A 16,293-nucleotide genomic window follows, 5' to 3' on the forward strand; every position below is an offset into this window, starting at 1 on the left:
AATTATCAATATATTAACTCAATGTTTGGATTTAACAAGACAACACTTAAAAGATGTAACTTAGATGAATTGGTCTGACATAACTCAAACCCAACTCAATGTTTGAGCAGTCTGGATAAGCATTTTCAATACTTATGTAGAGTCCGGGTTTAACTTTTTTAACCTAAACTTAATTTGGGTTATCATGCCAAAGTTCGAACAATCCAAGTCTAACTCATACTCAATTTAATATTTTTATAGTGTTTATTATTATGTATAATAATATTTTTTTAAAAAAAATAAAAATAAAAAATCAATTTATGATTATATCATATACTTTTTCAATTTTTTAGAAAGATACATGAGTTTGTTTTACTTTTTTATTATTATCTTGAAGTTTTATATCATGAACTATTTAAATTTTGGTATAAATATATAGAAATTAAAAAAAAAACCATTATAAATGAATTTTGAATCATATAATCTAATCAACCAAACCAACGTGAGTCTAACATGAGTTTAACTAGACAAACCTGGGTTTAGTTCGATTAACTCGAATTCAACCTAAATTTAGAAAAATGATATTAGGATAGACTTTGATTGAGTACCTTAGATTAAAAGTTGGGTTTTATCGAGTTTATATTAATTGTTTATTAATTTGAATTAGGTTCAAATTAGTCATTAACCCGACTAACCAACCCAAGTTATAACCCTAATAGTAAGTCTTGGTAATGTTAGTAAATTTATATCCAAAACAATTATCAACCACTGGGTGTCAATTGAGAATGATGTCAAGTATCATGTTGCACGTGCTCATAACCATAATGGGTCAGAAGAATATATCATCAAGTCTTTCTAATTGATTATTTGACTTTTATTAATAAAAACCAATTTTTTTACTTCTACTCAAGAATAAGTTACTATGTTATTGTAGCTTCCATCTATATTCAACCTATGACTTATCATGAATATTCCATTTCATAATGTATACTTGGGAAATAATCAACATCTCTTGATTGTGACTTCGATTCTATTGTTGTATATGTACAACTCGTATGTGTTGTGTATGTACAACTTGTATCAACACAACACACTTAAATGGGTCTTCAACAAAGATTTGAAGTTTATGTAGTTTTATTTTTTATTTATCATAATATATCTTAAAGCTTTGATAGTGATATTTTTACGGCACATTTTATTGGTTATCATTGTAGTGAGATCATTTTCCCACCATTTGGGGAAGGAAAGACAATTCTAAGATAATAACCCTAAATTTTTTAGAATGAATCAACTTTATCTCATATTGATTTTAATACAAATCAATGTAAATTAGAAGTTTTGATGACCACTGACTTGTAAAATTTTGGAAATCAATTATCTAATGCATTCATTAACCCGAAAAATGACAAAGTCATATATATACTTGATGCAAATACTCCTAATGTAGATTAATATATGTATAGAATAGTTAACAAATTTATTTAAGACACATCTTAAGTATGGTAGACTTGTCATCTCAAGAGATTTATTTCATCCGAAAATGATATTAAGTTGAAATAGTTGGCTTTGAATAAATGAAGTCACATATAGTTATAGAAGAGAAAAAAAAATCTCAATAATTGTTATTTACATGCATGTGGAAAAGACGAGATTGAAATGAGAAACAAGAAAAATGATATTAGAAAGTATACAATGTAACTTATGTTTTCTCGTGGTTACGAGGAACCATATTTTCTCGCAATTGACACAATCATGTTTTGGTACCCAATAAGTTTAGTAGTCCCAAAAATACCAAATATACCTTTTATGGATATAGTTACAACTTATTTATATAGATTAACAAATAGTGATATTCGTATGAAAATTCATGAAATATTTAAAATGCCTAAAACATTTATCTTAATCTTGTAGTTTATATTTGATTAAATTATAATGATTCTTGTATGGATTGAAACAATCCCGATGCATGCGATTCAATTGCCTTAATAAATACTATTAAAAGGAGAAATATGCAAAGAGTTCAAGTTGTCCATATATTTTTAGTATGAAGTCAGAAGTTGAATTTATAATTATTATAGTATACATTGGTGACTCGAATCTTGTTGGAGTTTTAAGTAGTTCACAAAAAATAAACACTTTTTTGCCATTGGAATTTGAAATGAAATATTTTAGAAAAAGCAAACTCTTATCTCAATTGGAAGTTTAAGTATGTTTGAAATAAAATATTTGCCTACTAATCAACGTATATAAAGAAAATTACTAATGGCCATTTGTTTACTTCAAGTAAATAAGCACCCATTTCATCATAATAAAGATGACGAAGATTTAATTGGTTACGAAGTTTCATATTTTAATGCAATTAGTGCATTTGAGCATATTAAACATTGTACACGACCATATATTGCACTTTTTGTTATTTTACTAGCAAACTATAATTCTGCTTAAATTATAAGACATTAAAATAGTGTCAAACATCTATTGCAGTAATTTTATGGGATAACTAATGTGAATTTATTTTATTCAAGAAATTTCAAAATCACAATTATTTTAGCATGAAATGTAGATTGTTTTTTGAATCCTTGTCGGGTTTCATTAGGCTGCAATCATAAACAATATATGATTTTGTGGTGATATTGAAGTATTATAGAGATGCGTGAAACAAACAATAATTTTCACTTATTTAAATTATTTCGATACTTTCATTATTGATTTTCTATGATGAATTATTAAGTTTTATCAAAGAGGTAGAAATTTATTCCCTTTTCATCCCTTGAAAATATACCTCAGAGCACCCCGACTCTAATAATACTTAGGGGACAATGCAGGAAGGATGTGCTTATAAGGATGACTAAGCATGAAAAGTAGAATAACAATCATTTATCCATACAAACTAATTTCTTCAACCACAATGACAATTTAAAAGAAGAGTAATTGTGGGCCCATTAGCTAAAAAAAATAAAAGAAAAGGAATCAAGCCAAAAGGTGGAATACCCTGATCGTACCCATTTCAGGCCCATCAGCTAGAAAAAATAAAAGGAACCAAGCCAGTAGTGGAGTACCCTAATAGGTACTTCAACCTATCTCTCTTCACAATACCCCAATGGGTTTTTCAGCTTCTTCAAAATTGTACCCATTTTGGGCCCATCAGCCCAAAAAAGAAAATAAAAATAAAAAATAAAAATAAAAGAAATGGAAACAAGCCAATAAGTGGGCCAAATAAAGCTCTTCATAGGTTGAATTGACTTGGGCCTTGGTGAAAAATAACATTAAAATATGACAATTTTACAATTATTTTTAAATCTACCCTACTTTGAAAGATTTCAATTGAAAGATCATTTTAGTTCAATTTTGAAAAATAATTTTTAATTGATATTATAAAAAATGTTGTGGAATGGAAAATAATTTCAAAATACTACATTTTAATTTTATTTTTTCAAAAAATCTAAACTTATATAAATATAAATATAGATATAAGGTTACATTTAATTTTTGGAAAATAGTAAGATTCCCATTATTGAAGAAAAATTATGAGAAATATTTTTTAAAATTTGAAAAATCATTTGTACCGTTGAAAAATCATTTATAATATTTTTGAGCAAATACTTGATAGACGATTTTTCTAAAAACACTTTTTGTAATCCCCTCATACTTAACCATATAGATATTTTATGTTTTAAGTCCAAATAAATCATCGTGACCTTAAAACGCATTTAGATAGTTAAAAAAAATTCATATTTATATGATGTTATGAACTTTTTTTATTTTATTTTATACGAGATATTACAAACATCTATATATATATATACACGATATTATCATTATGTTTCATAGAATTGTAGAGTCAAACAGACAAATACCCCCTATGGGCCTAAACAATCTCTCACATTGAGTTATGTATCAATTCTGATATAATCTGTAATGAGTAACACTAAACTATGTAGATATTATTTGCTCTGAGCCAACAATAACCCTAATGGCTTTAAAATGCATTTGCATAATTAATAAGAATCTATACTTAAATAATGTTAAGAACTTTCTCGCATATCCAATATGAGATATCATATTTTCAAAGAAAACATTTTTAATAAAAAAATTTAAGTAAAAACATTAAATATTAGAGAAAAGGAAAAAAAGTTTTGAAAAAAATATGATTCTTATGCCAAAAAAAAAAGAAGGAAAATTCATAAAATTGTGCTTCCCATTTTCCTTATAAAAATGCTTTAGGAAAGTTTGGGAAAGAGCATTCTTCAAAAAAAAAAAAAATCAATTTCTTTATAGACAATTAAATTGGAAAAAAAAAAAACTTAATTTTCATTTTTTTTGGCTCTTTACTTTTTTTCTTTCCAACTTTCAAAGAAGGAGGAAAAATGATAATAAGGACAAAGAAAATACATAATAAAAAAATAGGAAATAATATAAGGAGGACGTTCACAGAATGATCAAAAGTGATTAATAATGTATTAAATGTAGACTTTGTCAATGTAATCAACATTTACCAGCTAACAAAACGACAAAAGAGTTACAAAAGTGGGGATGCCTTTCAAAGCCTATTCAACCGAGGGGAAGCACAAGGCCATGCCCAATGAGCGATATTATTCTGTGACCGAAATTGAAATGTTAAGTACAATCGTCACAAAGGAAAGGCGTAGGCCCACTTTAATGCGGCAGATATGCTTCGAGATGCCATCTCAATGCCGCACTCGGCACTCATCATGATGATTTCGCTTTGGAATCCTAGGTAGGATCTGACTCATCTGAGGCGGCACTGATTATTTGGGACGATGGTGGAAATCTCTCCCACTCGCTCACTCTTCCACTCTTCACTCTCCTCTCTCGGTTTCCAAAAAGGTCAAAAGGCATCCATGCGTGGTCACTACTCTCGAAATCCATAGTAAGTTGTTTTTTTGACACATAGCCGTGGGACCACTCACGTGTCGTTTTCCTGCTGTTTCAACTTCCAACTTCAATACTACCATCATTTCTTTTCAACTCATAAAGCGGGAGGTAGGTGCCTGCCTGAATTCAAATTTCCTTTCAACTTTTTTGAATTTTCTGAACATAAAAATGTATGGTACATATTTTTTCTTTTTTTTTTGAATTCAACCCAAGATAAGTGTTATATTAATAATTTTAGTTTTAATTTTTGAGTTAAAGTTGGGCAACAAACTCAAAGGGCTCAGCCCCTTGGTGGAAAATAATTTTCAGGTCTAAAACTGTAGAAGACTAAAAATAGCAACCACCAGACACCAGGCAGTGACACGCACGATCACGAGATCATTATTGGAGGTGCGCACTGTGCGCCCTGCGCATGTTAAGTCTTTCTCGTTCTCCTCTTGCCCCCACCGTCTGTGTCTTGTAACGCAGCCTTCAGTCACACTGCTCTGCTACTCGCACACCAGCTCCCTTTCTTTGTCTTTTGGAGTTCTTTCTCATGGCGATTCGATCCTTGATTCCTCTCTTAATGGCGTACCTCCTCGTCGTCGATGCTGCCATTGCTGTCACATTTTCGTCAAAGCTCATTCATCGCTTCTCCGACGAGGCCAAGGCGTTTTTCGTTTCCAGGAACGGCAATATCTTTGCTGATTCGTGGCCGAAGAAGAGGAGCTTTGATTACTACAGGTTGCTTCTGAGTAGCGACTTGAAGCGCCAGAAGTTGAAGCTGGGAGCGGAATATCAGCTCTTGTTTCCATCTGAAGGAAGCGACGCTCTGTTCTTGGGTAATGAATTTGGCTGGTGAGTTAACTCAGTCTACGCTTAATCTTTCATGTTCTATTTGCTTTTGTTTTGATTATCATATTACTCCGTGTGTGGATATTTGCTTGCTTAGCTTTGCAGATATTTGTTAATTATTATCTTTCACTTGTGTGGGATTTGATTTGACCAAATGTTTGCGAATTGTGAGTTTTGCGATATGCTAACCAGTTTACTTTTGCCATTTAATCACACTGGCATATTCACATTGGACAATGGATTGAGAAAGGTCCCTAGACTTGAGAGTCGAGACTCCGTAAACCCTTGGATCACGAAGAGAGAAGTGTCAACATTTCGTTTACTTCTCCCTCATGGAGGTGGAGTTTAGGGTCTAGGAACAATATTATATTAAAAATGGAAAAGATAAAGCTGTTCTTTTTGGTCTCTAGTAATTTTGATATGATTACACTTTGAATTCAACAGTAAAGGAAGTATTAACTTTAATTTGGATTGGATCCCGGAATCCCTGCTTACCTATTATTCCATATGATATCTATGATATCCATCAAACAGTCTCCTAACCAGGATACACAGAACTGAGACAAGAATACATTCTTTGAATGGTATCCTTGTCAGGTAGCTAATAGCTTCCTGAATACCTGAAGAGCAATGGGGAAGAGAAAATGACAACTGGTTCATTGTTTTTGATCTACAAATCAGAAGTGATCAAGGCATGTTATGATTGTAGAGAAACAAATATTTCATCTAGAAGAATAATTTGATAGAATTTTCAATGATTTGGAATAAAATTTGCTCCATTCACAATTTTGGTACAAGTCTTTTACATGATCGAACTATATGCAGTTTAATTGAGTTATGCATGCATTGTGAAAGTGGTTTATAGTTTAGGATCTCTTAAAAAACTTTGGAATATTGTCAAAATGTTGTCATTGTTTGTGATTGAAAAAAAAAGAACTAAATTGATTATTATGTGCTCTATTCCTATGATATGTGAATGCTTTTGTTAAAACCTTCTCTTTTATTTTTTCCTTTTCAGGTTACATTACACTTGGATTGATATAGGAACACCGAATGTCTCTTTTCTTGTTGCATTGGATGCTGGGAGCGATTTGCTTTGGGTTCCTTGTGATTGTATGCAATGTGCTCCCTTGTCTGCCAGCTACTATGATAGATTGGTAGGCTAACCATCTCTACCCCAGTTCTGTTCTACTTTCTTTATCATGTTTACTACAATGAAAAATCAATTTTATTTCATTATATTAGTGCAGATTTATGTTTTTTTGGTTCTTTGTGGTCATTAATGAGACAATAATATGCACTTAGGCCTTGAAAACTATATGCAAAATTATTGGTTACTACAGCTTATTCATATACAGCTTCAATGAGGATGAAAATGGGAAGAGGGGGTGCTTGAGCTTCCAAGACTTGATAAGTTTGTCAAAATTCTTCACCAATCATAGAGGGCTCCGCTAATTCAATGAAATTTCTAATCGGGCTTTTCTCAAAATTCATCTTTTGCTCCCATGATTTTCATTAGCAATTTTCTTCTGGATTCTATCATAGAGTATTGATGCATGCAATTGTCTTTTTAGCTCAAAAACTTTACTCAATGCTTTTCTCTTCTTTTACCTTGAGTCTCTTCCGTTGAACTCTATTTGCTGCAAATATTAAATCAAAGCACAGAAAATTTATGAAGTCATGTGTTGCATCACCTTGTCACTACAGCATGATCACCACTCACCCAGTTTGCAATTGACAGTGATGAGTCATAACCTTTCATCCTTGCAAAATAATGTTTCTGGTTCCTACTTACAAGTTAGATGAATAGGTTAATTAGTGTAATTAAGCAGAGGCTGCACAGGGGAAACTATATTATTGTTGGTATATCCTTTTCTCTTTGTTTTATGCTTGTTTTAATTTTTGTTGCTAAATAGGTATTGACCGAACTGCAAATGTGTTTGCTTCAATTGATTTGTGCAGTAGTTCAGCTAAGATTGGTAACAGGTTTTGCAGTTAATTCCAATAATTGATTGGTAGGTGTTCCCTCGTATTTGGGACATCTATAATGCAGGGTAGAGATCTGAATGAGTATAGCCCATCTTTATCAAGCACCAGCAAGCCCCTATCTTGCAATGATCAATTATGTGAACTGGGTTCAGACTGCAAAAGTTCAAAGGACCCTTGCCCTTACCTTGCTAGCTACTATTCAGAGAATACCTCAAGTTCTGGTTTGCTGATCGAGGACCGACTACATTTGGCACCATTCAGTGAACATGCATCCCGAAGTTCGGTGTGGGCTTCAGTCATTATAGGGTGTGTCTATATTGTTTCATCTGTCCATTTTTACAACCTGATGCATTTATAAGTTTCATTAATCACAATTTTTTTTTTCATAATTATGCTTAAGCTCATTATAGTTTTTATTTCTGTTGTCTGTTTCCCTTCAATGCAGCTGTGGTAGGAAACAAAGTGGTGCTTTTTCAGATGGAGCGGCTCCTGATGGTCTTATGGGATTGGGACCTGGGGACCTTTCAGTTCCTAGTTTGCTAGCAAAAGCAGGATTGGTTCGAAATACTTTCTCAATTTGTTTTGACGATAATCATTCTGGGACAATTTTGTTTGGTGACCAAGGACTTGTGACCCAAAAATCTACATCATTTGTGCCTTTAGAAGGAAAATTGTATGCACTTCTATTTGCTGGCCTCAGTCTTATAGATGCTGTAGTATCCTTGGTGTGCTCTTTGTAATTAACTCTTGAATTATTTCAGTGTTACCTATCTTATTGAGGTGGAGGGTTACCTCGTTGGGAGTTCTTCTCTTAAGACAGCAGGATTTCAAGCTCTGGTTGACAGTGGAACATCATTCACATTTCTTCCATATGAAATTTATGAAAAAATTGTTGTGGAGGTGCTTCTCTTGTTTTTAATTCTATAATATATATTCATTTCCTTGTCAGCTGGCTAACATGCTTCATTTCTTGATTATAGTTTGACAAACAAGTGAATGCTACAAGGTCCAGCTTCAAAGGGTCCCCCTGGAAGTACTGTTATAATTCTAGGTGGATTTCGTGTACTAGACGAGGAGGATTTTGGAAGCCTTTTTTCTCATTTTTCTCTTGGAGTTGATTGTTGGCTTTTTTATTGTTTTTGTTTTTTGCAACAGTTCACAGGAATTGCTCAACATTCCTACTGTGACACTTGTGTTTGCTATGAACCAAAGTTTTATAGTACATAATCCTGTTATTAAGTTAATCTCGGAGAATGAGGTGAGCAATTCTATTTCTTTCTGCAACTATAAAACTGAATCAATTTCATTTGTATGTAACTTTATGCACTAAACATGAGCCATGATCATTTATACTTAAAAGTATTGGTTTACAACTAATTCCTAGTATAACCTTAGTGTACCTTTCCGCAAGCCTGAAATATTTTTCTCTGAGAGTTCCACTAATACCGAATCACCTGAATTTCATACTAGTCTGCAAAATCAACTGTGAGTGCTTTCATATACTATTTTTTACTCAAGTAAATTTCCATCTCCCAGTCTCAAGCTTCTCTCCTATGGTTTCCATTGAATTCCTGAACTTCCCAGAAGAAAAAAGTATTTAATTTGGTATGTAGTCCTAAGGAAAAAATTGCTTGTAATATCAGTTTGAAATAACTGTCATTTACTGTGTCTTTAGAATTCTTCTTCACTTCTGCTGGATGTACAGAATGAATCCCCAATATATTTGTATTTTCTGGGTTGTTGATTCCTCAAATGCAGTGGAGGACTAGTACCACATAATATCTTACTGACCCTTCTTTAGATGCAGATTTGTCAGCCTGAGGTCTTGATACCTTAAAATCTTAATTTCATTGTAGTACCCAATTTTCCTGTAACAATATCTAGTTTTTCGTAATACCCAATTTCCCTGTAACACTATCTAATTTTCTTACTGGCCTGAAAAGCCAAGTTTTTCTCTTGCTATTACATCTCTGTTGCTAAAGTTAGAGTAGTAATTTCTAAAAATGTCCAGGGATTAGCGTAAACAATTTGAATTTTGTGGACTTAGTTTCCTGCATAACCTGTGAGATAATATTAATGTTTTTGTCTTGTACATATTCTTATTGATAGTTGATTTAGTCCTCTGGTGCAAAAGCTGTCCATGCAGTTGAATGTGGTTACTGGGTAAATATCAACTGTCTTGGACTTTGTGGTGCAGGAATTCAATGTTTTCTGTTTACCTATCCAGCCTATACATGAAGAATTTGGCATCATTGGCCGTGAGTACACCCCTATGCCTCTTGATGCGAACACAAAATTTTAGTTTTATCTCTTCATCTCTCTCTCTCTCTCTCTCTCTCTGTATATATATATATAGATAGATATATATGTATGTATGCATATATACACACATATCTCTAACAGCAAATGGACTTATATTATGCAGAAAACTTCATGTGGGGTTATCGCATGGTGTTCGATAGGGAAAATTTGAAGCTGGGTTGGTCTACTTCCAATTGTAAGTTACATTATGTTTTCCTGCTTCAGGAGAAACCATTGTCTCTAATCTACCAGATACCTTGTTTTCAGTTGCAGAGTTTGTAGATATAGGTTATGCTTTGATTTCAGATATGCTTGCTAATGGATTGTTGACATGCCAGACTATTGACAACAGCACACATATGCCCACACTTGTTCAAGACCAGCTTGAATAATTAAAAAAGGATTCACCTTTATTTGGCTTTGAAAATTTCTTAAATGAGTGGCCTTGTTTACCAGAAAGAGGAAAAAATCTTCGAGTTTACTACACCTTTTTGGTATAGGGGCTATTATGAATTCACACTTCGTTATATTTTCTGCATAGACTCAAGAACATCAATGGATGCATGTTACTGCTGTATGGATGGTTGTAGTAGTGGCTACATTCCATTTCTACTATTGGTCAGGGTGAAGTCTAACTATTGCATCGCATGAGAATATAGCAACTCAACAAAGAGGTAGTAGCATTGGAATAATAATGCCATTTTTAGAAAAGTTAGAAAGGCAGGAAACTTTATATTGCATATTATTCATGCCATGCGCTTGTAAGTAATATTAAATAACAGACACATGTGTCACAAGTGCAACTGTAAATAACATTTTTTGGTGTTACATTGATTTTATGCATTTCAAGTGCAAGGGTATCAGGATTTAGAATTTAGAATTTATAAATCCCGAGAGGTACACATCTCCAAACAACATGGACTTTTGCTATTCAAATTCACAAGTTTAGGATTTAAAGTCAGCTTGGGGAATTTTACTCAAGCCCCATACTGTAAAAAGTCTTTACCATAATCCAAATGCATATGAATCTGCTCATTAAATATTTTTCTGGTTTTTTGTTTCTTTCATTTCTTGTTCCTATGGATTGCATTTGGATCCAGAAAGAAAAGGAGAAGCAATTGCTTTCTCAAGCATTTTCCTTTCCTTCTCTTAATTCTAGTCCAGATTTGATTGGGAATCTTTTTCAATCTAAAAGCCTATTTTAGATGCTTTCTGTGATTTTATTTTTTGACATGCTTCCACTCAGCAATGCTTATAGCCTTCAACTGTCCATGGACTAATATTGATCCATGTTGCATCCACAGGTCAAGATATAACCGATGGTAAAATAATGCATTTAACACCACCTCCAAATGATAGATCTCCAAACCCACTGCCAACCAATCAGCAACAGATGACCCCTAGTAGGCATGCTGTTGCTCCTGCTGTTGCTGGAAGGACTCCCGCAAAATCTGCTGCAGTGTCACCTCTTGCTTTTCCCTACTGGCTCTGTTTGATGAATTTGCTGCTAGTGTTGATGCGTTTGTTTGTTCTAGATGTCTAATATAAAACTCCTCTCCGCATCCCCAACTAATGTAAATCATAGTTCCCCAACAATGAAGGGAGGTACTCTTTTGGGTCATTGTATTGATTGGTTATGGTAGTAGGTAGAATTTTCTTTTTGGTGGTTCTCTACTTTCAGTGGTAGGTTATTTTTAGTTTTTGTTTGCATATTCATGAACAGATTTAACTATCTCTATTTTTGTTGGCTTATAAATTGTGGAATTAAGATAAGTTTATGCAAAGTGATGCAAGTCTATGAAAAGATTCTGTGAGCTTATTTATTTCTTTTAGGGAGACAGGTTTTAGGTTTTGGTGTAATTTAAATGAAAATAGTGTGTGGACGATTAAATGGGAAAAATCGCCCCAAAGGACAGCAAAATCAGTAATGAACAAAATTATGAAATGTAAGGTTTCATGATTGGTTGTGGTTTTAATATGCCTAGGCCTGGCAGATGCCTTTCTTCTTTTTATCCTTGTTATAGAGATGATGCTGTTGTTAACAAGTCGGCCAAGCTACCAAGCATGTAGCAACTGCCTTTTCTTTGTTATAAGTTATTATTATTAAAAAAATCAATTAATTGATGGAAGCAATGATCATCGACTCGGAGCACCCAGTCATCTTTGTTACACGTCCTGGAATCCAGTAAATCAAACTGACGCAGTTATGATAGAAAGCCGCGGAGCCGAGGCTGATCGGGGTTCCGTCAGTATGTCTGTGCAATAGTGCTTCAGATTTGAGTTAGGAAACTTTTGAGAAGTATTTTTCTTTTTCATCTCTCACCGATTTACTCTGGAACTGGAAATTTATGCCACGTGTAGTTCATATAAAGGACTACTAGATTAGGTACTAAAGAATATTATGCTCAGAAAAGGCTTCCAGAAAAAACATTCCCGGGAAAGTTATGGGCCTAAGAGAAACCAACGCAGATGCGTGTGGGACACTGCAGAGATATGGCTATGTCCCATGTAGCCTTTTTTTTTTTTTTTTTTTAATAAAAGTGGTGGGTCAGTTAAGCTTGCTGTCAATAATAGAGTTTCTTTACAGAATACGATTGAGATGTTATTAGATGCGTTGGGGCCTTCCACCTTCAAAGCAGGCTCCTCTTGTCTTTACTGGAATGCCATCCTTCAATATATGGTCTACTATTGGGGCCTTTTGCAAGCCTGCTTGTTCGAGGTTGGTCCAACTAATTAGTTTCCCGCATTTATGCAACTGGATATGTACGTTAAGAAAGCTTGAACGATATTCATGTTCTTGGAGGGCGCCTGTTTGGACATTCTATGCCTATTGATTCGAGTAAGATATATCAACTATTGTAAAATTATAGTGTCATCAGTGTAGTTGATATTTGTCGTCACAGAGTCACATTAATGGTGATCGATGCATGCAGATGGCCTAGCTACATGATTTGAATGAATTAATGTCAGTTTGGTTGTTGGGATCTCGAAAGTTTGTATCCATCTTTGACATGATGGTGATGGCGACTTCAAACAGTGATGGTGATGCAAATGGTTCCACATGTATCCCACCTGGGTATGGCACATACATACCCAGAATCGACAGGACGGTGTTGGCTGGGGCCATCAGTGATATTATACAATTATGTGGCTTGTGTCGTGGATGGTGGGCACGGTCTGTTCTCGGTGACTCGGTCAATACAAATTTAAGAAAGCTTCATGGAAGTTGCAGCCCACTTGTTCTTCTCCACGTACTTTTAATACCAAAACATATGGTTAGTATCTACATATCAAACGATGGAAACTGCTGATTTTACTATTTGCACACTGTACAAATGATCAACTGATGACACAGGATATGGAGCACTGCTGGTGTTGGCGTTCTGTCCTTGAGTGGAGCCATGGCTCTGGCCCAGCAGAGCAATGGAAGAACCTAGACGCATCTGGTGTCTCGGTGGTGGATCTACCATTATATCAATCAATGCCTTGCAGCTCCCTCTCCCACCAGCAACCTCTACACAGTATACTCACTTATGGATTTTTGGGATCACTTAACTCTCTTCATTTTAGTATGATTGTTTACATTTTGCCTCCATTCAAATTGAGGAAAATGGAGATGTTTGCCTGTTGAACACGGCAGACAAAACAAAATGCCAAAAAACTAAAAATAAAAAATAAAAAAATCAGCCAAACAAGCCTTTGTCGTCAGGGTGGTGGGAGGCAAATGGGGGCCTAGGCATTTAAATACAGAAAAGGTGGTACTTTAAAATATATTCATCTACTAGCCTTGTGCCGTCTGTCATAGTATCCAGATCCATCTGTGGCATTATCATTATTAGTATTATTATTTTTACGTTATCCACCTTTTTTCTACAACCCACCGCCCAATCAACCGAACACTTGACAAAAATGGACAATGGCAAGCAAACAAGATAGCTTTTTACCTGTGGGAAGCTACCACCATCTCCATTGGACTTTTGTTTCCACGCTGTCTATATATCGACCATTCATTTGTCCTTGTTGCCACCTGTCTTCAGGATAGCATGAATCGTGGCAGTGATCCAAGCATCCAAAATCCATCTCAGCTCATCTCATCACAATCAGGAAATCCATACATTTAGTTTTGTATTACTTTTTTCAGGAGTCTCTTTCCTGAAGCGTTGCTCTCAAACTTTGCTATTTTACTTTCATATTTCGTGTACCCTAAGCATTGGACTCTCTCTTTTTAAACTCAGAAAAGTTTAGCCAGATTTGTGAAGGCAAATAAATCCAGGTTTACTTTAAGCACTGTTTAATGTTTGGGTGCCTGCTACCTTTTGTTATATCAACATGTATATAACGAAGAGCATGTGGTACTAAAGAGTTTACTTACATGAGAGCTAAAGGTACTGAGAGCGTGCAGCCTTTGGAGTCTTTTACTTTTTAGGTCTGTTTCCTTTCCAAGGAGAGGAGGGAATCTATAGGTTGAAGGGGAGTTTATTAGATACCTTTCCAACAGACCCACCCCTCTTTTTTGGATTCTATAAATTTATGCAATCCTTCAGGACAGGAGTAGTCTCTTAGCTTCTCTCTTCTCACCCATCAGCCTTTCACTTCTCATTACCGTACTCCTTTCTCGCATTTCTCTAGCTCCCTGCTCATTAAAACTAAAGGAGGTTTACGTGTGGACCTTTTCTGCAACCTTAGATTGATTTTGTTTCTTTCAACGTCCAAAACCCTTTAAGCTTCAAGCTTCTCCTGAAGCTTTTGCATGTCTTTAAAGTTTGGTTTAGTTAGTTTCATATCTTATATTCTCCTTACAAGTTACAACCGCTTCTCTAAAATCAATCAAAGAAACAAAAAAAATGGGAGTTGTAGCTACTTTGGAATACTTTTCTGACCTACTCAGCAGCAAAAAAGGGAAGAAAAGGAAGCAACTGCAGACGGTAGATCTCAAAGTCAGGATGGACTGTGAGGGCTGCCAGCTAAAAGTGAAGAAAGCTCTTTCTTCGCTGAAAGGTATATTACATATTCATCTGTAAGGATTTTTCAATTTGTCCCTGTATGCTGATAATGGCTAGTTTAGATGGGTTTGAGATAATTAACAGTATTTTTCAATCTTTTGTAAACCTGAGCAGGAGTAAAATCTGTGGATGTAAACCTGAAACAACAGAAGGCGAGTGTTACTGGTTATGCAGATGCGAAGAAAGTGCTGAAGAAGGCACAGTCAACAGGGAAAAAGGCTGAGCTTTGGCCTTATGTTCCATACAATCTGGTGGCTCATCCCTACGTTGCTCAAGTTTATGACAAGAAGGCACCTCCTGGTTATGTCCGGAGCTCGGAGAACCCTGCCATCACTGCTATGAGTCCATTGGAGGAACAGTACACCACCATGTTCAGCGATGATAATCCAAATGCTTGCTCCATCATGTAAATTAATGCAACCGAAAAATGTAAATCGAGTAATTAGTTACCATACAGCTTTGGCCTGTGTCCTACTGGAAAACTATTGTACCGTAGAGTTTTTCTTAAAATATATTTGAAGAGGTCTGTGGTGGACATGGGGGAACCGGAGAGTCACATGAATAGATAGAAACAGTGTGGGTTGTTATGAGATGGCTATCAGAACTGTCCTTCACATATTATATATGATGTTTTTTGTGATTTCAGTACATGCATGCTTTTTCTAATACGCTGAAATTTCCCTTTCAAACAACTACTCTATATGGAAGGATGGAAATTTAGATCTTCAATTTTGCCTCAAAACTTTATCCATGACCCCGAAATTAATTAAAATTTATGAAAAAATGAGATAAAACTTTTAAATATATAGAGTAATAATATACATATTATTTTATTTATAAATATTTTTGTTTGCATTTAATTACAGTATAAAATTTATAAAAAAATTATTAATATATGATGGTTTTATCTTTTTAATAATAAGTTAAATTAAATTAAATTTAAAAATAAAATAATTAAAATTAATTTATTTGATAAAGTTTTGTTTTATAAAAAGTTTTAATATATTATTCATAAAAAGTTACTATGATTTAGTTAGTCCATTAAGTTTCTTTGGTGACCTTCATTTAGGGATAAAATTCCGAAAAATATTGAAATTTCCCGATAAATTTCTGAAAATTTTCTTCAAGGACAAAATATCGAAAAATCAAGAAATTTTCTAATAAATTCCCAAAATTTTGACCAATCAAAATTTTCTCCCTATTTATTTATTTTTTATTATTATTATTTTTGCATTGATCCAAAGTGATGTCCGAACGCGAAATTTCGGGATATTCTAGTCCCTGCCTATGT

At 34.2% G+C, this 16,293-nt stretch overlaps 2 protein-coding genes across 3 annotated transcripts; both read left to right on the plus strand.

Moving 5' to 3' along the window:
• The first annotated feature begins 5,184 nt into the window (after positions 1-5,184).
• LOC100253991 (aspartic proteinase-like protein 1) lies at positions 5,185-11,783 on the plus strand. Of its 2 annotated transcripts, XM_002284219.5 has the most exons (10): positions 5,185-5,712; positions 6,728-6,866; positions 7,763-8,004; positions 8,144-8,371; positions 8,460-8,598; positions 8,679-8,749; positions 8,854-8,956; positions 9,896-9,956; positions 10,124-10,195; positions 11,304-11,783. In XM_002284219.5, the coding sequence occupies exons 1-10, from the start codon at positions 5,411-5,413 to the stop codon at positions 11,540-11,542; spliced, it is 1,596 nt and encodes a 531-aa protein (XP_002284255.2). In that variant the 5' UTR covers positions 5,185-5,410; the 3' UTR covers positions 11,543-11,783. The 2 variants fall into 2 exon arrangements, with proteins under 2 accessions (XP_002284255.2, XP_010664297.1); XM_010665995.3 differs by lacking the exon at positions 5,185-5,712 and having other exon boundaries at positions 6,733-6,866; positions 7,729-8,004.
• Positions 11,784-12,358: 575 nt separating this feature from the next.
• On the plus strand, positions 12,359-15,650 carry LOC100259038 (heavy metal-associated isoprenylated plant protein 23). The gene is made up of 4 exons (XM_002285775.4): positions 12,359-12,838; positions 12,933-13,274; positions 13,355-14,997; positions 15,117-15,650. Exons 3-4 carry the CDS (start codon positions 14,844-14,846, stop codon positions 15,410-15,412), a joined length of 450 nt encoding a protein of 149 aa, XP_002285811.1. The 5' UTR covers positions 12,359-12,838; positions 12,933-13,274; positions 13,355-14,843; the 3' UTR covers positions 15,413-15,650.
• Positions 15,651-16,293: the final 643 nt, after the last annotated feature.

This window comes from Vitis vinifera, chromosome 18 (genome assembly GCF_030704535.1).
Source record: "Vitis vinifera cultivar Pinot Noir 40024 chromosome 18, ASM3070453v1".
In the NCBI taxonomy this organism is placed as follows: domain Eukaryota; kingdom Viridiplantae; phylum Streptophyta; class Magnoliopsida; order Vitales; family Vitaceae; genus Vitis; species Vitis vinifera.

Bases quoted from the DNA above. Each gene is read 5' to 3' on its own strand.
- LOC100259038 (XM_002285775.4), top strand. From the start codon at position 14,844: ATGGGAGTTGTAGCTACTTTGGAATACTTTTCTGACCTACTCAGCAGC. The intron at 14,998-15,116 runs GTATATTACATA...AAACCTGAGCAG, and splicing joins AGCTCTTTCTTCGCTGAAAG to GAGTAAAATCTGTGGATGTA.
- LOC100253991 (XM_002284219.5), top strand. From the start codon at position 5,411: ATGGCGATTCGATCCTTGATTCCTCTCTTAATGGCGTACCTCCTCGTC. The intron at 5,713-6,727 runs GTGAGTTAACTC...TTTCCTTTTCAG, and splicing joins TTGGGTAATGAATTTGGCTG to GTTACATTACACTTGGATTG. The intron at 8,599-8,678 runs GTGCTTCTCTTG...TCTTGATTATAG, and splicing joins ATGAAAAAATTGTTGTGGAG to TTTGACAAACAAGTGAATGC.